This window comes from Dendrobates tinctorius, unplaced genomic scaffold, assembly GCF_039654945.1.
Source record: "Dendrobates tinctorius isolate UK_male_01 unplaced genomic scaffold, ASM3965494v1 ptg000043l, whole genome shotgun sequence".
In the NCBI taxonomy this organism is placed as follows: Eukaryota; Metazoa; Chordata; class Amphibia; order Anura; family Dendrobatidae; genus Dendrobates; species Dendrobates tinctorius.
The window spans coordinates 1,626,997-1,651,284 of NW_027361711.1; the positions used below are offsets into that span (position 1 = coordinate 1,626,997).

General features: G+C 43.3%; 1 protein-coding gene across 2 annotated transcripts in view; it reads left to right on the forward strand.

Annotated features, from left to right (window-relative positions):
• The first annotated feature begins 2,516 nt into the window (after positions 1–2,516).
• The window catches only part of GLT8D2 (glycosyltransferase 8 domain containing 2), a 52,695-nt gene continuing 30,923 nt past the window's right edge, over positions 2,517–24,288 (forward strand). Inside the window, exons 1-3 of one of the 2 annotated variants that reach the window (XM_073575145.1) lie at positions 2,517–2,765; positions 3,285–3,495; positions 20,332–20,373. In XM_073575145.1, coding sequence (XP_073431246.1) covers positions 20,355–20,373 — 19 coding nt within the window. In that variant the 5' untranslated portion in view covers positions 2,517–2,765; positions 3,285–3,495; positions 20,332–20,354. The remainder of the gene's footprint in view (positions 2,766–3,284; positions 3,496–20,331; positions 20,374–24,288) is intronic. The other variant, XM_073575146.1, reaches the window with a different exon arrangement.

Sequence of the window (24,288 nt, forward strand, 5' to 3'; positions counted from 1 at the left end):
TTGAGTAAAATGTTAATTTGTTCTTTTAGTCTACAAACTTCTGACAACATGTCTCTAAATTTCCAAGAAATAAATTTTGTTTGTTTTTTTTTTTTCTGAAAAGGAGAAATGGTCAAAATTAAAAAAAAAACAGCAACAGTGCTTTCAGACCTCAAATAATGCAAAGAAAACAAGTTCATAATCATTTGGAAACAACAATACTAAGTTTTTAACTCAGGAAGAGTTCTGAAATCAATATTTTGTGGAATAACCATGATTTTTAAAAACAGCTTTCATGTGTCTTGGCATGCTTTCCACCAGTCTTTCACACTGCTTCTGGCGCAAAAAATTTAAGTTTAATGGCTTGTGACTATCCATCATCCTCTTGATTACATTCCAGAGGTTTTCAATGGGGTTCAGGTCTGGAGAATGGAATGCCCATGACAGGGTTTTGATGTGGTGGTCTCTTAATTTTTGCCAGAGCTGTATATACAGTATAAAAATAAAGGGAACACTCAAATAACAAATCCTAGATCTAAATGAATGAGATATTCTCATTGAATACTTTGTTCTGTACAAAGTTGAATGTGCTGACAGCAAAATCACACAAAAATCATCAATGGAAATCAAGTTTATTAACCAATGGAGGCCTGTGTTTGGAGTCACTAACAAAATTAAAGTGGAATGTAATGTCCTTAAAGCAAATCAAAATGAGGCTCAGTATTGTGTGAGGCCTCCACGTACCTGTATGACCTCCCTACTGTACAATGCCTGGGCATGCTCCTGATGAGGCGGCAGATGTTCTCCTGAGGGATCTCCTCCCAGACCTGGACTAAAGCATCCGCCAACTCCTGGACAGTCTGTGGTGCAACGTGACGTTGGTGGATGGAGCGAGACATGATGAACCAGATGTGCTCAAACGGATTCAGGTCTGGGGAACGGGCGGGCCAGTCTGTAGCTTCAATGCCTTCATTTTGCAGGAACTGCAGACGCACTCCAGCCACATGAGGTCTGGCATTGTCCTGCATTAGGAGGAACCCAGAGCCAACCGCACAAGCATATGGTCTCACAAGGGGTCTGAGGATCTCATCTCGGTACCTAATGGCAGTCAGGCTACCCTGACGAGCACATGGAGGGCTGTGCGGCCCTCCAAAGAAATTCCACCTCACACCATTACTGACCCACTGCCAAACCGGTCATGCTGAAGAATGTTGCAGGCAGCAGATAGCTCTCCACAGCATCTCCTGACTCTGTCACTTCCATCACATGTGCTCAGTGTGAGCCTGCTTTCATCTGTGAAGAGCACAGGGCGCCAGTGGCGAATTTGCCAATCCTGGTGTTCTGTGGAAAATGCCAAGCGTCCTGCAGCACTGCTCCTCCTGTTCCTCCTTGCACAAAGGCTGAGGTAGGGGTCCTGTTGTTGGGTTGTTGCCCTCCTACGGTCCCCACCACGTCTCCTGCTGTACTGGCCTGTCTCCTGGTAGCGCCTCCAGCCTCTGGACACTACGCTGACAGACACAGCAAACCTTCTTGCCACAGCTCGCATTGATGTGCCATCCTGGATGAGCTGCACTGCCTGAGCCACTTGCGTGGGTTGTGGAGTCCGTCTCATGCTACCACGAGTGTGAAAGCACAACCAACATTCAAAAGTGACCAAAACATCAGCCAGAAAGCATTGGTACTGAAATGTGGTCTGTGGTTCCCACCTGCAGAACCACTCCTTTATTGAGGGTGTCTTGATAATTGCCAATAATTTCCATCTGTTGTCTATTGTATTTGCACAACAGCACGTGAAATTGATTGTCAATCAGTGTTGCTTCCTAAGTGGACAGTTTGATTTCACAAAAGTTTGATTTACTTGGATTTATATTCTATTGTTTAAGTGTTCCCTTTATTTTTTTGAGCAGTGTATGTAATTGCAGTGTGTGTATATATATATATATATATATATATATATATATATATATATATATATATATGTGTAGTTTTGTCACCATAAAAAGGAGGGGTCCCAGACACATTTCTTGCACGGGGGCCCCAAGCTGTCAGTGTCCACCCCTGCCCCAAATAGTACCATTTAGGATGGCTGGGGGTTTAACTGTTCAGCTGCTCAGTAAGTTATCTCCTATTCTATACATAGTGGAAAACTTTCAAATATGGGAACTTTAATAAATGTGATTCAGCAGGCGCACAATTCTTTCTGTGATCAGGCAAAACGCTTTATGAGCAAGGTCCCAGCAATTAAGGAACAGGTCTATAGATGTACATTGAAGAGTATATTTACTTGTATATAAATAAAGATAAATTAATTCACTTTTCTTTTTCCATGCGAAAACGTATACTCCATCCTCCAGCAACAAGGCGATCTCATTGGATGGAGCCTAACTCTATTTCTAAGGTCATGTTGTGTTATTAGACTTTTAATGGCAACTTTACAGTAATATTCTTATTTTCCATTCAGAAAGCCAAAAATCCCTATGCGAAGCACAAGGGGGATTTGCAGATGTTGGAACAGTTTTCATCTGGATCTCATTTCTTTCTGTCTGTACTTTCAAATGTAGCATTGTACGGCGCAGTTCATCACGTTGGATAGAACAAAGGAGAATCCAGAGATCACAATCAATGCCTCCGCCAGCCTGGTACACCTTTGCTCACTAAAGAAGACAACTTTCAGCATTGTTTTTTTTCTGCTTCCAGTAACACAGGCTTCTGTGGATACTTTTTTCATCCACTCCTCCCATGAAATGTCCGATAAGGAAAACTTGGCTTAAACTGTCTTCTTCTTGGTATGTAAAATCCAACTGTTAAAATACTGCTATTTGCTACGAATAACGATTTATCTTGGTCTTTGAAATATATTACATAGAAAGTTAGATTTTTATCCATGAATTACGATAAATTAAATGTACATAACAAATGTTGGCAAAGTCTACACTTGTTGCAACTGACGGGACTTTTACGGTTACAAATTTCAAGTATTCTTGCCATGCAGGAAATGAAATGTATATTTTTCTGCCTGTAGACACAGGAAGTAATACTCAGTTTTTGGCTGAGCTTACCAATTAATTTAACCTTTTCCAGACTTAGGCCTAGATATGTACCAAATATTCCTCCCACGATTTATATACTGTTAATAGTATGATATACTTCATTATATAAATTCCATTCTATATAGGAATACAATGGGAGAGTCAGATAATGTGAAAGAGGCACTTCTAGCAAAATATTTATCTCTTCTAAATATGTCTGCAATGTAGTGTAGCTGCATTAAATACCTACTGATTGCTGTCTTCCCTGGTTTCCAGCACCACTACAGTACACTTCTGGATCTCGTAACGGGAATAGTGGTGGAACCACTGTCATGGACTGAGGAGAGCCTGGAGAGGCGTGACTAGGCGAAGACCTGAATCTTCACTAGAGCCCCTGAAGGTGTGGTTAGACTTGGCTACGGATGGACGCCAGGTGCTACTCCAGGACAGACCCCAGATACATGATAGCTGACCACCAGAAGGGCAGGTAGGTGGAACAGCCAGGAATGGGTAGACTTGGCTGGTACAGACAGGCATGACAGGAATACTAGAAGACTAGGCAGGTGTAAGACAAGCATGCAGATACTGGCAGGTATGGCTGGAATACAGACTTGCATGGCAGGTGCAGGCAGGTACTGCTGGTATACAGACTTACATAGCAGGTGCAGGCAGGTATGGCTAGCATACAGGCTGACATGGCAGGTGTAGGCAGATGCTGAAAGGCACAAGCAGGGACAGACAGGAACGAGCAAGAACAAGGGGTTACTGAAAGGTACATGCAGGTACTAGTGGGTACTATCCTGGCAGGTAGTATCAGACAGGGGACCTGAGAACTAGCAAGTGTGCAGACTAGTAGAGTACACGTTACTCAGGCACCTCCCAACAGGTGGAGGTGCCATAAATAATAAGTGTCTCCCAGCGAGCCGTGCACTGATCCAGTATAGTATCTCTTACAAAACCTCCAGGATTTTACCCACAGTAGATGTTAAGCTCCTGCTGGGCTAAGCAGGTGACATTTAATGGAGAATTTTTATCCCTGATCATGTTATCCGTCATGGGATTTTCTTGTGTAAATACTGTTGAAAAAAAGTCATTTAGCATATTGGCTTTTTCCTCATCTTCATCCACCATTTCACCCAGACTATTTTTAAGGGGTCCAACACTATAATTTTTTAGTTTCTTACTATTTATGTAGTTAAAGAATATTTGGGGATTATTTTTACTCTCTCTGGCAATGAGTCTCTCTGTCTCAATCTTTGCTGTCTTGATTTGCTTTTTACAGAATTTATTTAATTTTCTGTATTTATTTAATGCCTCATCACTACCTACTTGCTTTAATTCTCTAAATGCTTTATTTTTGTCACTTATTGCGCCCCTTACAGCTCTATTTAGCCATAGTGGTTTCCTCCTATTTCTAGCATGTTTATTCCCATACGGTATATATTGTGCACAGGTCCTATTCAGGATGCTAATAAACATCTCCCATTTTCTTTTTGTATTTTTAAGTCTCAGGATATCGTCCCAGTTAATTGCACCAAGATCATCTCTCATCCGTTGGAAATTTGCTTTCCTGAAGTTTAGTGTCCTAGTAAACCCTCTACTACACATCTTATTAAAGGATACATGAAAACTTATTATTTTGTGATCACTATTACCCAAGTGACCCTCAACCCTTATATTTGATATGCGGTCTGGCATGTTGGTTAATATTAGGTCTAGCAGTGCCCCCCCTCTTGTTGGGTCCTGAACCAGTTGTGAAAGGTAATTGTCTCTCATAGTTGTCAAAAACCTATTACCTTTGCTGGAACTGCAGCTTTCGGTTCCCCAATGTATTTCAGGGTAGTTGAAGTCCCCCATAATAATGACTTCTCCTTGAGTCGCTGCTTCATCTATTTGCTTAACGAGGATATTTTCCGTTGCTTCCATTATTTTATAACAAACAGTAATTTATTATTTTTTCGCCCTCCCCTTATCTCCACCCACAGGGACTCTACATATTCATTAGATTCACATATATAATCACGAAGGATGGGTTTTAAGGATGATTTTACATATAAACACACGCCTCCCCCTCACTTATTTGTACGGTCATTTCTGAACAGACTATAGCCCTGTAAATTAACCGCCCAGTCATGGCTCTCGTCCAGCCATGTCTCAGATATCCCCACCATGTCATAATTATGTTCCAACAAAATTTATTCTAATTCCTCCATTTTGTTGGCGAGGCTTCAGGCATTAGTATACATGCACCTTATGTATCTCTCTGTACCTCTATTCTTTCTTAAAGAATTAACTGTTCTAACCCCACCCCCAATTTCATAATTTCTGTCCAGGTCTCTATCTGCACTATCTTCCCATCCTATAAAATGAACACCCTCCCCTCCAATTCCTAGTTTAAACACTCCTCCAACCTTCTAGCCATTTTCTCCCCCAGCATAGCTGCACCCTCCCCATTGAGGTTCAGCCCGTCTCTAACGTAGAACCTGTAGCCAACTGAGAAGTCAGCCCAGTTCTCCAGGAACCCAAACCCCTCCTTCCTACACCAATTCTTGAGCCACTTATTAACCTCCCTAATCTCCCGTTGCCTCTCTGGCGTGGCACGTGGAACAGGCAGTATTTCAGAAAATACCACCTTGGAGATCCTTGCCTTAAGCTTGCAGCCTCATTCCCTGAAATCATCTTTAAGGATCTTCCACCTACCGCTAACTTTGTCACTTGTGCCAATGTGCACCATGACCGCTGGGTCCTCACCAGCCCCTCCTAGTAATCTGTCAACCAGATCAGCTATGTGTCGGACTCGAGCGCCAGGTAGGCAGCACAACGTTTGACAATCCCTGTCTTTGTGACAGATTGCCCTATCTGTTCCCCTAATAATTGAGTCCCCCACTACCAGCACCTGTCTGGCCTGCCCTGCTCTCCTATTTCCCCCTTACTGGAGCAGACAATCCTCCGTCTCTCAGTGGACATCACTTGCTGCAGTAGTGCTACCCTTGCATTGACTCCCCTCATCTGCCAACTTAGCAAACTTATTGGGGTGTGCCAGATCAGGACTAGCCTCCCTGTCGCTCTTCCCTCTACCCCGCCTTCTAACTGTCACCTAGCTTGCTGCTTCACTGTCCTGCAGCTCTATCCTAGCATCCCCTCATCTATCCCCTTGAGTGTCTGCTCAGTGAGCAGAAGACTCCTTTCCATATTGTCTATGGATCTCAGTGTTGCCAGCTGCACATTTAGATCCAGTATCTGGGCTTCCAAATGAACAACGTGCTCACATCTTGCACAGCAGTATGCACCCTTGACCGGCTGTTCAAGGATTGCATACATGTGGCAAGATGTACACTGGATGGCATTGGCAATAGTGGAGCACATTCCTAATGAGTATTGCACCAGACAGAAAACATAAGTAAAAATAAATAAAAAGTATTAATAAAATATAACAGCATTTCAGTAATACCGCCCTTGGAAACTCCCTGAATCCAAAGTCACTGAATCACAAGTAACACACTTAACATCATTTGCACTTACGCTCCTGTCAAACTCAACTCACTCACACTCAGTGAACCAGAAGATTTAAAGAGATTTTTTTTCAGTTTAACCAGCAAACCACCTTGCTGCTCTATGCACTTCCAAAAGGACTTGAGCCCCAACCAGCTGCCCCTTATAAACCCTTAACCCCTTCACTACCAAGGGTGGTTTGCATGTTAACTCCTGGGCCAATTTTTACAATTCTGACCGCTGTCCCTTTATGAGGTAATAACTCTGAAACGCTTCCATGGATGCCGGTGATTCTGACAATGTTTTCTCGTGACATATTGTACTTCATGTTAGTGGTAAAATTTCATTCAAATAACTTGTGTTTATTTGTGAAAAAAAACAGAAATTTGGCGAAAATTTTGAAAATTTCGCAATTTTCCAAATTTGAATTTTTATATGCCCTTAAATCACAGAGATACGACACACAAAAAACTTAATAAGTAACATTTCCCACATGTTTACTTTACATCATCACAATTTTGGAACCAAAATTTTTTTTTGTTAGGAAGTTATAAGGGTTAAAAGTTGACCAGCGATTTCTCATTTTTGAAACACCACTTTATTTTTACGGACCACATCACATTTGAAGCCACTTTGAGGGGTCTATATGATAGAAAATGCGCAAAAGTGACACCATTCTAAAAACTGCACCCCTCAAGGTGCTCAAAACCACATTCAATAAATTTATTAACCCTTCAGGTGCTTCACAGTAATTTTTTGAATATTTAAAAAAAAATGAACATTTAACTTTTTTTCACAAAAAAAATACTTCAGGTTCAATTTTTTTTATTTTACCAAGCGTAACAGGAGAAATTGGACTGCAAAAGTTATTGTGCAATTTGTCCTGAGTACGCTGATACCTGACATGTGGGGGGGAACCACTTTTTCGGTGCATGGCAGAGCTCAGAAGGGAAGGAGCGCCGTTTGACTTTTTCAATGCAAAATTGGCTGGAATTCAGATCGGACGCCATGTCACGTTTAGAGAGCCCCTGATGTGCCTAAACAGTGGAAACCCCCACAAGTGACCCCATTTTGGAAACTAGACCCCCCCCCTAGGAACTTATCTAGATATGTGGTGAGAACTTTGAACCTACAAGGGCTTCACACAAGTTTATAACGTACAGCAGTGCAATTAAAAAATCATATTTTTTCCACAAAAATGATCTTTTCACCCCCAATTTTTATTTTCCCAAAGGTAACAGGACCCTAAAAGTTATTGTACAATTTGTCTTGAGTACGCTGATACCCCATATGTAGGTGTAATCGACTATTTGGGCGCATGGCAGAGCTCGGAAGGGAAGCAGCGCCATTTGACGTTTTTGGCTGGAATTGAGATCGGACACCATGTCGCGTTTGGAAAGCCCCTGATGTACCAAAACAGTGGAAACCCCCCCCACAAATGGCACCATTTTGGAAACTAGACCCCCCAAGGAACTTATCTAGATGTGTGGTGAGCACTTTGAACCAGAGGCGTATCTAGGCTTTCTGGCACCCGGGGCAAGAATTTGTTTCGGCACCCCCCCAGCACATATGCGACTTGCACACTTAGCCATGTACCCACGATCTGCTCTCCCTAATGCTCTCAATGTCCAGTAAAAAACTGAAAGCAAGATGAGATGCTCGTTGTCACAAGACCATAACTATGAAAATTGCATATGAGTAAAGTGTCCATGTGATGACTACTGGAACCTGCAGAGCTGAATCCTGACACTGCAGCTTCTGAATTCTCACAGCGAATGCACTGCATACTTTTAGGATTCTCCTTTGCCGATGTACAGTCATGTCAGCACAGGTATGTGATTTGTATACTTCTGGCCACATTCTGACTAGACGTGCCCAGCCTCGCTCTGTTCATTTTCATTGAGTGAGACCATGTCTAGTCAGCATGTAACCGTATGTATGTAAATCACCGGCACAAGAGAATCCTAACAGCGTTCAGTGAGCACTGTGAGAATTCAGAAGTCTGCAGTCACATGGAATGACAGCAGACTCAGCACAAACCTGGAGAACCCCTTTAATGTTCCTAACATAAATAAAAACAAGAGAATAAGTCAGTATCACAAATAACATTTACATCCAGGTACCTTATAGATGATGTCGTCTCTGGAGTCGTTCTCCTTCTTTTCTTCTTCTTGTCCAGACCCCATGATGAGTTTTCTCATCCACAGCCGTCTCTGCAGACTTCCATCTTCTCCGGTCTTCTGCAGCAAATCTCCACACGATGCCCTTAAAGATAGAAGTGTCATTATAATGCTCCTAAATAAAAATATCTGCAATATACTGTGGCCTCACACTATTCTCCTCCCTCCTCATACTGTCTCCTCTAACATCCCACCTGTTCACCATACTGTCTCCTCATATATTTACCCCCTCACTCTCTATACTGTCTGCTCACACATACCCCTGACTCCCCATACTGTGTCTGCACACATCCCAGCACCCTCACTCCCCATACTGTGTCCACATACATTTTTACCATCGCTACTCATACTGTGTCCACATACATTTACCCGTTCACACCCCTGTCTGCATCCATCCCGCAAACTGTTTCCTCATACATGCCCTCATACATACTCTTCATTTTGTGTCCTCAAATCTCCCCACACACATTAAATCCCCCCATCCTCACTCCAAATCCCCCCATCCCCAATCCCCCACACACATTAAGTACCCCCATCCCCACTCCAAATCCTCCCACACACGTTAAATCCTTCATCCCCACTCCAAATCCCCCCACACATTAAGTATCCCCCAGCACCACTCAATAACCCCTGTCCCTACTCCCAAATCCCCCCCACATTAACCCCCATCTCCACTCATTAACCCCCATCTCCACTCATTAACCCCTCCACTCATTAACCCCCATCCCCACATTAACCCCCAACTCCACTCATTAACCCCCACACTCATTTACCCCATCCCCACATTAACCCCCATCCCCACATTAACCCCCATCTCCACTCATTAACCCCCCACACATTAACCCCCATCTCCACTCATTAACCCCCACACATTAACCCCCATCTCCACTCATTAACCCCTCCACTCATTAACCCCCATCCCCACATTAACCCCCAACTCCACTCATTAACTCCCCCACTCATTTACCCCATCCCCACATTAACCCCCATCCCCACATTAACCCCATCTCCACTCATTAACCCCCACATATTAACTCCCATCTCCACTCATTAACCCCCACACATTAACCCACATCTCCACTCATTAACCCCTCCACTCATTAACCCCAATCTCCGCTCATTAACTCCCCCACTCATTTACCCCATCCCCACATTAACCCCCATCCCCACATTAACCCCATCTCCACTCATTAACCCCCCCCACACATTAACTCCCATCTCCACTCATTAACCCCCATCTCCACTCATTAACACCTCCACACATTAACCCCCATCCCCACATTAACCCCCAACTCCACTCATTAACCCCCACACTCATTTACCCCATCCCCACATTAACCCCTGTTAGCAGCAGATTAATCAGTGTAACATCCAGAGTCAGCAACACAGAATGTAGATTTATTAATATCCAGGTTGAACAGCTTACAGCATGAAATGTGATCAGTCTGGTATCTGCTGTGGCTTGCAGCATGGGAGCATTACAACAACAAGAAGGGAAGAGAAGGAGGGGGCATCCTGTCTGTTTTTTTTGTCACTGAACTTTGTTAACAATCTCACAATATGCACAATATATAAAACACTACAGTAGTAGTTGTTGCAATACATACAGATCAATATGCATTATTCCAACACCCTCACTCAACAACTACTTATCCTCTTAGTCCCAGTATGGTCCTCAACTCTTGGAACCTGGCTCGTGGCACTGGCTTTGTCATAATGTCAGCTGCCATCTTATCAGTTTCACAATAGACGAACTGAATTATGCCACGATCTATCAAATCACGTAAATGATGATGTCTGACGTCAATGTGCTTGGTTCTAGCACTGATCTTTTCACTGCATGCAAGTTTAATGCATCCTTGCTTGTCCTCATAAATCACCGTCGGCTGAGTTGACGGTGTGCCAAGATCATCCGTCAATTGTCTTAGCCAAATGACCTCCTGGCTTGCATAGGCTGTGGACACATACTCCGCTTCTGTAGATGACAAGGCAACAGACACTTGTTTCCTACTAGACCAGGAAATTAAACTTTCTCCAACTTTAAACAAGTATCCGCTTGTGGATTTAGAATCATGTGAATCACCAGCCCAATCTGCATCTACATAGCCGGTGAGTTCTAGATCTCCCGTTGCAGACAGCTTTAAATTTACATCTTGCGTTCCTTTTAAATATTGGCGAAGTCTCTTAACAGCATTCCAGTCTCTTTGGCGTGGTTTGTCCACATATCTGCAAAGGATTCCAACTGTTGTTGTGATATCCGGTCGAGTCATAGTTGATATGTATAGAAGTGCCCCCACTGCCTGATGATATTTCTCATTGTTTGGCAACAGGTCATCTTCTCCTTCCAGCTTCAGGTAGGATGGTTCCATTGGGGTTGATATACCTTTGGCTTCTGACATTCCAAACTGATTCAGAATCAAATTAATTTTTGCACTTTGGTTTAGAAGAAAACTTCCATCTTCCTCTCTCTGTATTTGGATTCCTAGATAATATGTCACATTTCCAAGGTCTTTCGTTTCAAAATGCTGGTTCAGAATTTCAGCCATTTTTCCAATTTCTGCGTCTTCCTGATGAACTACAATCACATCGTCCACATATAAGAGAATATACATCCACTTTCCATCTGTATATTTTGTGTATAAGCATGGATCCGCTTGACCTCTTTTAAAACCTTCTTCCAACAAGACCTTATTCATCTTGGTATATCATGCTCTTGCTGATTGCTTAAGACCATAAAGGGATTTTTTTAGTATGCAAACAAGATTCTCTTCACCCCTTTTACATAACCTTCAGGTTGAGTCATGTATAAGTCCTCCTCAATGTCACCATTTAAAAAGGCAGTTTTTATATCCAAATGTCTGACATTCATCTTTTGTACAGCAGCTACAGCAAACAAAGCTCTGAACGTGGTCTGTTTAGCGACTGGAGCAAAGGTAGCATCGTAATCTTCGCCATACTTTTGAGAATATCCTTTTGCCACCAACCTTGCTTTAAATCTGTGGACTTTACCTTCAGAGTCATATTTGGTTTTGAAGACCCACTTGCACTTGATTGCCTTTTTGCCCCGTGGCAGCTTGGTGAGATTCCAAGTTTGAAGTTGATGAAGCGATTTGATTTCCTCATTAGCAGCATTGATCCACTTTGTCCTTTCATGGACAGGTAGTTCTTGCATTTCATCCCATGACTGCGGCTCTGATTCAGGTAGTGTCTTGACTATGTAGGATAGACGTTTAGCTGGTACACCTCTGTTTGATCTTGAAGATCCCCTGATTTCAGATTCACCTGATTTTTCTGTTGTTCCTTCAGTGGTTGAAGAATCCAGCCAGACCTCTACATCTTCCTTGTTATTGTCTTGTAATTGTGACTTCAGCTGGACTACTGGCGTGATGTCACAAAACTTGGGGGACACAAAGTTCTCATCAATCACTACATCTCTACTTATTGTGACCTTGTTTGTTTCTGGGTGTAGAATCCTATAACCTTTCTGGGTTTCACTGTAGCCTACCAGGATCCCTTCCTTAGCGTTAGATTCCCACTTAGTTCGCCTTTCTTTGGGAACATGTACAAGCGCTTTACTTCCGAATATTCTTATATGATGTAGTTTTGGCTTTCTGCTGTTCCATTGCTCAAACAGAGTTTTCTCTGTAGCTTTACCTGGTAGTCTGTTCTGAAGATAGCAAGCTGTCATGATTGCTTCACCCCAATATGCTGTGGGCAGATTTGCATCAAACAACATACTTCTTCCACTTTCACAGAGTGTTCGGTTCCTTCTTTCCCCGACACCATTTTGCTCAGGATTGTACGGTACAGTGGTCTGAAATAGTATTCCATTTTTCTTTAAAATGCTCTGTGTCTCATTACTTGTGTACTCAGTCCCATTATCTGCACGTAGAATCTTTGGCATTCTCCCAAATTTATTATATACCTCAGCTAGATATACTTCAAGTTTCTCTGGAACTTCTTTCTTGCTGTGAAGCAGATGGACAACTGTATATCTTGAATGATCATCAATAAATGTGAGAAAATATCTCTTCTTCCCAGGAGTCTGAGTGCTCATTGGACCACAGACATCTGTATGTATTAAATCTAGTGTCTGTTCTGTTCTTGTAGTACTTCTCTTAGGAAAAGCTTTTCTAGACATTTTCCATTTGATGCAGCTAGTACATTTCATTATCTTGTTACACAGATCAATTGTAATGTCCTCGGCTATTTGCTTTTGAACTAACTTCCTTATTGCTTCTGGGTCTCTGTGTGCTAGGTGCCTATGCCATACATGAATGCAGTTATTGTGCCTTTCTTCCTGAGCAGTATACACACACACACTCTTTGCATTTAAGCTGGTAAAGTTAATTTGTGATTTTTCCTTCTGCTAGTGTGTGGCCCTCTTTTGAGATGATGCAGCTATCATGCTTAAATGTAACTTCATTTCCTTGTTTTGTGAGTTTCATCACAGATAGTAAATTACTCTCAAGACTAGGCACATAGAGCACATCTTTTACTGGGATCTTCTTGCTTTGTGTTGGTGAGATTTGACAATCAATATAACCATCTCCTATACCTTGTGAAGTCATGTACTGACCATTAGCCATAATCACTTTCTCTGACTTACTTTGGTTAAGCTTAGAAAAGAAGTCCCTGTTATTAGCCATGTGACTAGTTGCTCCAGAGTCTATACGCCATGCATGCTTTGATGTATTTACACTGACAGTAAATGCAGTTTCAGTATTCACAGAATCATTTTCTGCAGACACAGCACTTTTAACCCTTTGAAGACTGCTTTGCTTTTTCAGCTGATTCATTATAGCTTTCCAGACTCTGCAGTCGGCTTTCAAATGTCCTAATTTCTTGCAAACAAAACATTCACGTGTTTCTTTTAGGTGCTTTCTGTTATCATTTAGATTTTGTGTCTGTAAAGCAGATTCTGCATCGCATGTCCTGCTGTTTACACCTTCCGCTTTCCGCTTATATTCATCTTTGAGCTTCCCTCTGACATACTCCAATGTAAGCTCATCATCTGGGCGCGCATCTAGTGCGGTTACAAGCGTGTCATAGTTTTCTGGAAGACCACTATGCAGTAATGCGGCTACATGAAAGTCCTTCAAATCTTCCCCAATGCCTCTCAGGCGTTCTACAATCTCTAGAATGCTTGTTATGTAGTCCTGCATATCCTGGCCATTCTGTAGTTTAGACTGGTACAATTTTCTCATGAGATAAAGTTTATTGCATAAATTTATCCTCTCATGCACCTTTTGCAGCTCCTCCCACATTTCTCTTGCAGCTTCACTTTTACACACATGCACATTCTGATCATCATCTATACTGAGTGATATGGTACTTTGTGCTTTCTGATCCATATCTATCCACTCCTGTGATACTGGGTCAGGTTTAGGCTCCTGTGTGTATTTCCACGTACCTTCTCTTATCAGCAGCATTTTCACTTTGAATTTCCAGGATTGATAATTCTGGTTAGTGAGACTTGGTACTGTAAACTTCATGGAGTTGCTGCTGCTGGTGGCCATCTTTGCTGTCTTCCTTTCTTTTCTTTTCTCTGTGCTCTGGGACTCTAGGACTCTGGGCCCATAACCTGTTAGCATGGATTAATCAGCGTAACATCCAGAGTCAGCAACACAGAATGTAGATTTATTCATATCCAGGTTGAACAGCTTACAGCATGAAATGTGATCAGTCTGCTATCTGCTGTGGCTTGCAGCATGGGAGCATTACAACAACAAGAAGGGAAGAGAAGGAGGTGGCATCCTGTCTGTTTTTTGTTTTTTTTTTGTCACTGAACTTTGTTAACAATCTCACAATATGCACAATATATAGAACAGTACAGTAGTAGTTGTTGCAATACATACAGATCAATATGCATTATTCCAACAACCCCCATCCCCACATTAACCCCCATCCCCACATTAACCCCCATCCCCACATTAACCCCCATCTCCTCATTAACCCCATCCCCATAGTAACCCCCATCTCCACTCAACCCCCATCCCCACATTAACCCACATCTCCACTCATTAACCCCCATCCCCACATTAACCCACATCTCCACTCATTAACCCCATCCCCACATTAACCCCATCTCCACACATTAACCCCAATCTCCACTCATTAACCCTCTACTCATTAACCCCCCCACTCATTAACCCCCATCCCCACATTAAGCCCCCATCTCCACTCATTAACCCACCCACTCATTAACCCCCATCCCCACATTAACCCCCATCTCCACTCATTAACCCCCCCCTCATGAACACCCCCCATCTCCCATCTTCGATGGTTCTTCAGCTCCACAGAGGAGCACACTTACCACCAGCGTTCGCTCTGGGCGCCGGGGAGTGACGTCAGCAGCGTGATCACATGACCTGATCACGCTGCTGACGTCGCTCTGATCCGGCGGTCAGAGCTTCAATTGTACTGGCGTCTGTATAGACGCCAAGTACAATTGCTGCCTGGGAGCCGGCGCGGCCTCCTTCTCTGTGTCAGCTGTCAGCTTGACAGCTGACACAGAGAACAGCCGACACACAGGACGGGGGCGGCAGAACGCAGCCGCCGGGGGGAGACACTGCGGACCGCTGCATTAGGCGGCCCGACTGCGCCCCCCTGCTGGCTGCGCCCGGGGCAACTGCCCCAGCTGCCCCCCCCCCGGATACGCCTCTGCTTTGAACCCCCCAGTGCTTCACAGAACCTTATAATGCCCGGGTGTGAAAATAAAACAATCGTATTTTTTCCACAAACATGATCATTTAGTCCCCAATTTTTTTATTTTCCCAAGGGTACCAAGAGAAATTGGATCCCAAAAGTTGTTGTCCAATTTGTCCTGAGTACGCTGATACCTCATATGTGGGAGAAAACTACTGTATGGGCACACGTCGGGGCTCGGAAGGGAAGTAGTGACGTTTTGGAATGCAGACTTTGATGGAATGGTCTGTGGGTGTCATGTGCGTTTGGAGAGCCTCTGATGTGCCTAAACTATTCAAACTCCCCACAAGTGACCTCATTTTAGAAACTAGACCCACCACGGAACTTATCTAGATGTGTGGTGAGCACTTTGAACCCCCAAGTGCTTCACAGAAGTTTATAACGCCCGGGCATGAAAATTAAAAAAAAAACATTTTTTTCCACAAAAATGATATTTTTGCCCCCAATTTTTTATTTTCTTAAGGGTAACAGGAGAAATTGGACCCAAAAAGTTGTTTTGCAATTTGTCCTGAGTAGGCTGATACCCCATATGTGGGGGTAAAACACTGTTTGGGTGCATGGCAGAGTTTGGAAGGGAAGGAGCACCATTTGACTTTTTCAACGCAGAATTGGCTGTAATTGAGATCAGATGCCATGTTGCGTTTGGAGAGCACCTGATGTGCCCAAACAGTGGAAACCCCCCAATTCTAACTCCAACCCTAACCCCAACACACCCCTAACCCTAATCTCAGCCCTAACCCTAGCCCTAACCCTAGCCCTAGGCTTAGCCCTAACCCTAACCCTAGCCCTAGCCCTAACCCTAATGGGAAAATGGAAATAAATACATTTTTTTAATTTTATTATTTTTCCCTAACTAAGGGGGTGATAACGGGGGGGTTGATTTACTATTTATAGCAGGTTTTTATTTTTGGCAGCTGTCGCACGCTAAAAGATGCTTTTTATTGTAAAAATAGTTTTTGCATCACCACATATTGAGAGCTATAATTTTTCCATATTTTGACCCACTGAGTCATGTGAGGTCTTATTTTTGCGGGACGAGTTGATGTTTTTATTGGTATCATTTTTGGGCACGTGACATCTTTTGATCACTTTTTATTCTGATTTTTGGGACGCAGAATGAACAAAAACCAGCGTTTCATGAATTTCTTTTGGAGGGTGCGTTTACACCGTTCCGCGTTCGGTAAAATTGATAAAGCGGTTTTATTCTTTGGGTCAGTATGGTTACAGCGATACCTCATTTATGTCTTTTTTTATGTTTTAGCGCTTTTATGCAATGAAAACAATTTTATATAAAAATAATTATTTTTGCATCGCTTTATTCTGCGAGCTATAACTTTTTATTTTTTCACTGATGATGCTGTGTGGCAGCTCGTTTTTTGCGGGACAAGATGACATTTTCAGCGGTACCATGGATATTTATATGCGTCTTTTTGATCATGCGTTATTTCACTTTTTGTTCGGCGGTATGATAATAAATCATTATTTTTGCTCCGTTTTTTATTTTTTAAGGGGTTCACTAAAGGGGTTAACTAATGGGACAGTTTTATAGGGCGGGTCGTTACGGACGCGGCGATTCCAAATATGTGTACTTTTATTTTTTTATTTTTTTATTTCCAAAAAATGAATTTATTAGGGAATATTTTTTTTTATTTAATTTATTTAGTTATTTTTTTTTAAATTATTTTTACACTTTTTTTTTTTCTTTATTACATTGTCCCAGGAGGGACATCACTGTCCTGTGACAGATCGCTGATCTGTCACCTGTGACAGATCAGCAATCTGTCACAGGCCGTGCTGCAGGCTTCCTCCTTGCCTGCGCTTTGCAGGCATGAGGAAGCCAGCTCCCTGCAGGCCCCCGAAGGTCCCCGTCGCCATCTTGGATTTGAGGACCTGCAGGGATGGAACCCCCCGCAGCAGCGCTGCACATTGCGCTGCTGTGGGGGGCTCAGGGAAGCACGGAGGGAGCCCCCTCCCTGCCGATGCTTCCATTTAACCCCCGGTACACCGCAATCGTGTTTGATCGCGGTGTGCCGGGGGCTAACGTGTCGGGGGCGGTCTGTGACCGCCCCTGACACATTGTGCCGGATGTCAGCTGTGATAATCAGCTGACACCCGGCCGCGATCAGCGGCGCTCACCACGTGGGCGCCGCTGATCGCTATGACGTAATATTCCGTCCATGGGACTTAGGTCCCAGGTCACATGGACGGAATATTACGTCCATTGTAGGAAAGGGGTTAATTATGAACCCCCACCCTTAATTAACCCCTTGTGAATATAGCTACACCTCAAGATTTAAATGCAATATAGTTAACCCTTAAACTCACAGATAGTAAAATAAGAGATTAATCCTGTAGAGAGAAAAAATAGATTAAGGAGTGGCGATATTTATCCCTGTATGTGGTATTATTCGATAACTATATGGTCTGGGCACTGTGTGGCTGTATTTTATCCCTTTTATGTGGTATTATTTGGTCACTGTTTGCTGGTAATATGTTGTCTGGTCATGATGTGGTGGTATTTCTCCCTTGTACTGTATATGGTATTATTCTGTCACTGAGTTGTGGTAATATATAGTCCAGTCATGGTGTGCCAGTATTTGTTCTTGTATGTGGTATTATTTGGTCACTATGTGATGGTATTATGTAGACGAGTCATGGCGTGGCAGTATTTCTCCCTTGTACATGGAATTATTTAGTTGCTATATGCTGGCAGTATCTGGTCTGGTCACTGTGTGGTGGTATTTCTCCATTGAACAGTATGTGGTATTGTTCGATCACCATTTGGTCTGGTCACTGTGTGGCAGTAGTTCTGTGTATAAGGAATTATTTGGTCGCTTTATGCTGGTAATATGTGGTCTGGTCATGATGTAGCAGTATTTCTCTATTGTATGTGGTTTTATTTGGTCACTATGTGGTTGTGATATGTGGTCTGGTCATGGTGTGATGGTATTTCTTCCCTGTATGTGATAGTTTTGGTCTTGGTACAGTGGATTGTGTTGTGTATGGCGGCCTACTGTGCTCTCTGATATTAATTAGGAGAAGATTCTTTATTTCCATTAGAAATTAAATACATGGACCACAGGAACAGAGATGCACTTACATAGGTTCTCCGGTGAAAACAATAATCACCTCATCACAGGATAAGTGATAACTTATTGATTGGTGGGGGTCTGTATGCTGGGACATGGAGGTCTGGATTTGGAATGATAATCAAAATCAAAGAGGAAAATCAAATTACAGGTTGATCCAACTTCAGTGGAACTATCTCAATACATGGAAATGATGCTCAGTAGTGTGTGGCCTCCACATGCTGGTATGACCTCCATACAATGCTTGGGCATGAGGTTGATAAGGCAGCGGATGTTCTCCTGAGGGATCTCCTTCCAGACCTGGATTAAAGCATCAGTCAACTCCTGGACAGACTGTGGTGCAATGTGGCGTTCGTGGATGGAACGAGACATGATGTCCCAGATGTGCTCGATTGGATTCGGGTCTGGGGAATGGGCAGGCCAGTCCATAGCATCAATGCCTTCATCATGCAGGAACTGCTGACACACTTTAGCCACATGAGGCCTAGCATTGTTATGCATCAGACGGAACCCAGGATCAACTGCTCCTTGCATATGGTCTCACAATGGGCCTAAGGATCTCATTCTGATACCTAATGGCAGTCATGGTACCTCTGACCAGCACCTGGAGGGCTATGTGGCCCTCCAAAGAAATGCCTCTCCACACCATTACCTAATTCCAAACCGGTCATGCTAGAGGATATTGCAGGAGGCCGAACATTCTCCACAGCGTCTCCAGACTCTGTCACGTCTGTCACATCTGCTCAGTGTGAACTTGCTCTCATCCTTGAGATGTCGAATCTGCCAATCTTGGTGCTCTCTGACAAAATGCCAACTGCTCTGCACGTTGTTGGTCTGTAAGCACAACACCTACTTGTGAACGTCGACCACTCATACCACCCTCATGGAGTCTGTTTCTGACAGTCTGAGTAGACACATGGATGTTAGTGGCCTGTTTGAGGTCATTTTACAGAGCTCTGGCATTGCTCCTCCTGTTCCTCCTTGCAAAAAGGAGGAGGTAGCAGTCCTGCTGCTGGGTTGCTGCCCTCCTATGGCCACTTCCACGTCTCCTAGTGTACTGGCCTGTCTCCTGGTATCTGCTCCAGCCTCTGGACACTGTGCTGACAGACACAGCTAATCTAGTTGCCATAGCTTGCATTGATGTACCATCCTGGATGAGCTGCACTACCTGAACAACTTCTGTGGAATGTAGACACAGCCTCATGCTACTGTACAGTGTCGGCAAAAAATATCTTTACAAGTTCAACGAAATCACAAAATCTTAATATTCAAGTGTATTATTATGGATATTTTGTTACAATTAGTATTTTGTCATGTCATCCTTACATTACCCTTACTGGCAACTAAGACAGTTTTGCTATTAGACAGTTTTTAATTATCTCCCCCATTGTGTGCATTTTTAAGAAGTGAGTTCACAATGCATATTTTAGTTATAAAGTTATTTTGCCATACAAGTGGAAATTTTTTTTTTACCAATACTGTACAGTACCTCTAGGGGTGAGAGCAATGACAAAATGCAAAAGTAACCAAAACAACAGCCAAAAAGTATGAGAACAGAGAAATGGTCTGTGGTCACCCCCTGCAGAACCACATGGGTTGTCTTTCTAATCATTTCTACCTGTTATATGTTCCATTTACTCAACAAAAGGAGAAATTCATTCACAATTGGTGTTGCTTTATAACTGGACAGGTTGACTTCACAGAAGCAGGATTGACTTGCAGTTACATTGTGTTGTTTAAGTGTTCCCTTTTATTTATTTTTTTAACAGCGTAGGTAGCTATAGACAAAAGGAACTTACTGCATGTTTATTTCCACATATGTTATATACTCATCATTACTCATCTTCTTTCCAGATAACGCGGGATAGATTATACATATGGCTATTTTGCGAAAATGTAAGTAGTTCTTATTTATCTATAATAAAACTGATTCTTCTACTTTAAATATACTAAAAATATCTATACTTGCACATATCAGTATTACATATGAATATTAGACATGACACACCAAAAAAAAACAAATATTTTTTTTTAGTCTAATACAATACAAAGAAGTCAGGGGAGGAGGTATATGCAGCTGCATTATCTAAGGCTGGTTTCACACTAGCATTTGTGTACGCAGCGCAGGCCTGCGTACTTCTTTCCTTAAGATTCGCATTGATCCACATGCGTATTGCGTACCTATGTTTAACATTTTGGACACAGAAACACACGTTGTATGCGGATGCGTCCCCGTGCATCGTTTTGACATGCCCGCCGAACGCAACATGTTGCGATCGGCGGGCACGTCAAAACGACGCACGGGGACACATCCGCATACAACGCATGTCCCAGCGTGCACAATGTTATACATAGGTACGCAATACGCATGCGGATCTATGTGGATCTTAAGGAAAGAAGTACGCAGGCCTGCGCTGCGTACACAAATGCTAGTGTGAAACCAGCCTTACTTAGTGTTTTAGTGAAGTCTGATAACACAGCACAACTCTTACAACATAACAGGAGTTTAGCCATGCAAAAAGAAAAAGGGAAGAAATTAATTTACCGAGAATGATGATTTTTTTTGTGTGCAGCACAAAAGATTATTTCACCTGATGAACAAGCTTTTTACTGTGATTGGGTGATTGCCTGTCTGCTTACACTGAAAGATTATCAGGAAAGGTGCGTGTCATCTGTTTGTTTTTTTTCACATGAAAAAAACAAATTATAGAGGTTTTTCAAAGTTTCTATTGACTTCTTAGTGAAAAGCAGACTCAGCTGGATGACACATACTTTACATGACATCTCAAAAACGGTCATGTGATGTGCTATGTTACACGACCGCTATCCGGCAACATTCTTTAATTTAAAGGGAATCTGTCACCCCATTTTCGGCCTATGAGCTGCAACCACCGCCATCAGGGGCTTATCTACAGCATTCTGTAATGTTGTAGATAAGCCCCCGATGTAACCTGAAAGAGAAGAAAAACACGTTGGCTTATACTCACCGGGGGGTGGGGGTGATGGGTGTCGCGGTCCGGTCCGGCGCCTCCCATCTTCTAGCGATGACGTCCTCCTCCTTCTGCCGCGGCTCCTGCGCCGGGAAAGGTCAGAGAGGTCTGGCGCCTGCGCACTGCAGTACTTTACTCTGCCCTCAACAGGGCAGATAAAGTACTACCGCGCAGGAGCTGCGGCAGAAGTAAGAAGGAGGACGTCATCGTATGAAGATGGGAGGCGCCGGACCAGACTGCGACACCCATCGGACTGGACCGGATCCCCGGGTGAGTATAATCTAACTCATTTTTCTTATCTTTCAGGTTACATCAGGGGCTTATCTACAGCAGGGTTTCCCAACTCCAGTCCTCAAGGCACACCAACAGATCATGTTTTCAGGATTTCCTTTGTATTGCACAGGTGAAGCAATTATCACCTAAGCAATACTAAGGAAATCCTGAAAACATGATCTGTTGGTGTGCCTTGAGGACTGGAGTTGGGAAACCCTGATCTACAGCATTACAGAATGCTGTAGAAAAGCCCCTGATGGTGGTGGCCGCATCTTATAGGCCAAAAATGTGGTGACAGATTCCCTTTAAATAGCTTGTTTGTGCAGATATGCACAGAACAATCAGGAATAGATCATTCAATGCATTTAGACTGAGATTATTCTCAGCAGCTCGGATCCTGTTTATAAAATAGGATATGCCTCTGAAAACGATGATCTTTTGTGCAAACCAAAATATAATTTCACCCAATGAGCAAGCTTTTTTTTCTAATTTGTTGGGTCATTGGCAGCTTGTTTACACTGCATCATTATCATAAAATTATAATCTCTGATGGAGGTTGGACTCTGTCAATACCTGGTGACTGTAATAAGTTAGACCAATTCACTGCATATTTCTATTCATTACATCTGCCACAACATACCCCATTCACATCCTCCCACAGCAATGTCTTTATAGACTAAGTAGGGAAAAATAAGTATGTTTAAGGCTATGTGCCCACGTAGCGTTTTAAAACGCTCACTAAAAACCGGACTCCTTCCCAGAAATCGCGCGGTTTTTTCCGCGCGATTTCACCGTGATTTCACCGCGATTATGATCGCGATTTTGCCGCGATTTTCGCATGCGATATTCAAGCACTTACCAAGCGATTTGAAGCATCGCTTGGAAAGTGATTGACAGGTTGGTCACACTCGTCAAACATAGTGTTTGACAAGTGTGACCAGGTTTTTGCTATTGAGTCCGCCTATGCGTCCCGCGCTGCATTCCCGGGCCACAGCGTTCCCAGTAATGCCTTGCGAGACCTGTGATGATGTAGTCTCGCGTTGCTATAGCGATCTCGCGAGACCGCTAGAGTCACGCGAGACCACGTCATTACAGGGCCTTGCCGCAAGGCATTACTGGGAACGCTTAGGCCGGGAATGCAGCGCGGGACGCCGGAAGGTAAATATACTCCGATTTTTTTATTTTTATTCTTTTTTTTTACAGGGGTATGGTACCCAGGGCCTGGAGGACAGTCTCCTCTCCTCCACACCGTGGGTACCAACCACACATGAGACGCTTAACTTCCTGCATGGTGGGCATAGCCACATGCGGGAAGTAAGCGATTCTCATGCATTCCTATGGGTGCGAATCGCGGCAATTCTTTGCGATTCCGCATAAAAGAATGAGCATGCTGCGATTTTTTTCCGCGATGCGATTCTGCCGCGGAAAAAAGCGCAGCATTAGCACAGCATGTGCGGAATGCCATAGGAATGCATGGGGTGCGTTCTGTACACGATTTTTAAACGTTTTCGCAGCGTTTTCTCGCCGAAAATCACGACGTGGGCACACAGCCTTAAACAACTAAAATATAGCTAAATAATTAAAATAAAAACAGCAAGCATTATTTTGTTCTACAAAATTACATTTAATTTATGAAACAAAAATTGAATACATGAGACAAGTAGGCTATGCAATGTGTGTGCTATCTTAGGCCTTCCTCATATGTCAATGTTTCCAGTAAACGTGGTATCTATTTATTTCACCGATACCACACATACCCATAATTACCTATGCTCCTAAGCACATGTCCTTACACAGATCGTGGTTCAGGGCAAAACACACAGAGACATGTCTGTTTTTTTTATGGCAGCCAGAATGACAAGGGCCAATTCAAGTATATGGGTCCATGAAAAAAACACTTTCAGCACATAGGCGGCATTTGTGTGTGGAGCGCCCGCCAGGGCAGTGGGGAATACTCGGTACCGGGCTGCTTCTTAAAGGGGACAGTGTCACAGCGGTGGTGACCCGGTCAGTGGCCCTGGGTGTCCAATAAAAGGAGAGTATTTACAAGGGAATGAGAAATAAAGAGTTTTTGTATTAAGTGTTCATGACGCCACCTGTGGTATCTGGTCAGAGGTCACCAGCGCTGCAGTGCAGATCCTCTGGGACTGATAGTGTGATACAGCAGATTTGTTAGAGCTCTCCACAGGCAGAGCTGTTGTCCCAGAGCAGTGGTGGTTGGTTAATGATGCAATGGTGGCTGATGGTAGATGTAGCAGTGCTGAGTGCGTGTTGAGGCAAGAATTCAAAGGACACAGTGGGGTGCAGTTCCAAAGCTTTACTCACAGTTCTGGTCCACACAGATGCCCGCTTGGTGCCATGTTCTTCAGGTGAGGGGCTCAGTCAACTTCCAGGCAGATGAAGTACACCTCTGTAGCACTCCCTTCAATATGTGCCTTTCCTGGCCGTCTCACAGTGCTGATTTCTACGCCTCTTCCTTCCATCACCTCACAGTCAGAGTCCCAGGCCAGCTGCCGCGAATCCTGTCGGATAACGTGACCCACTACAT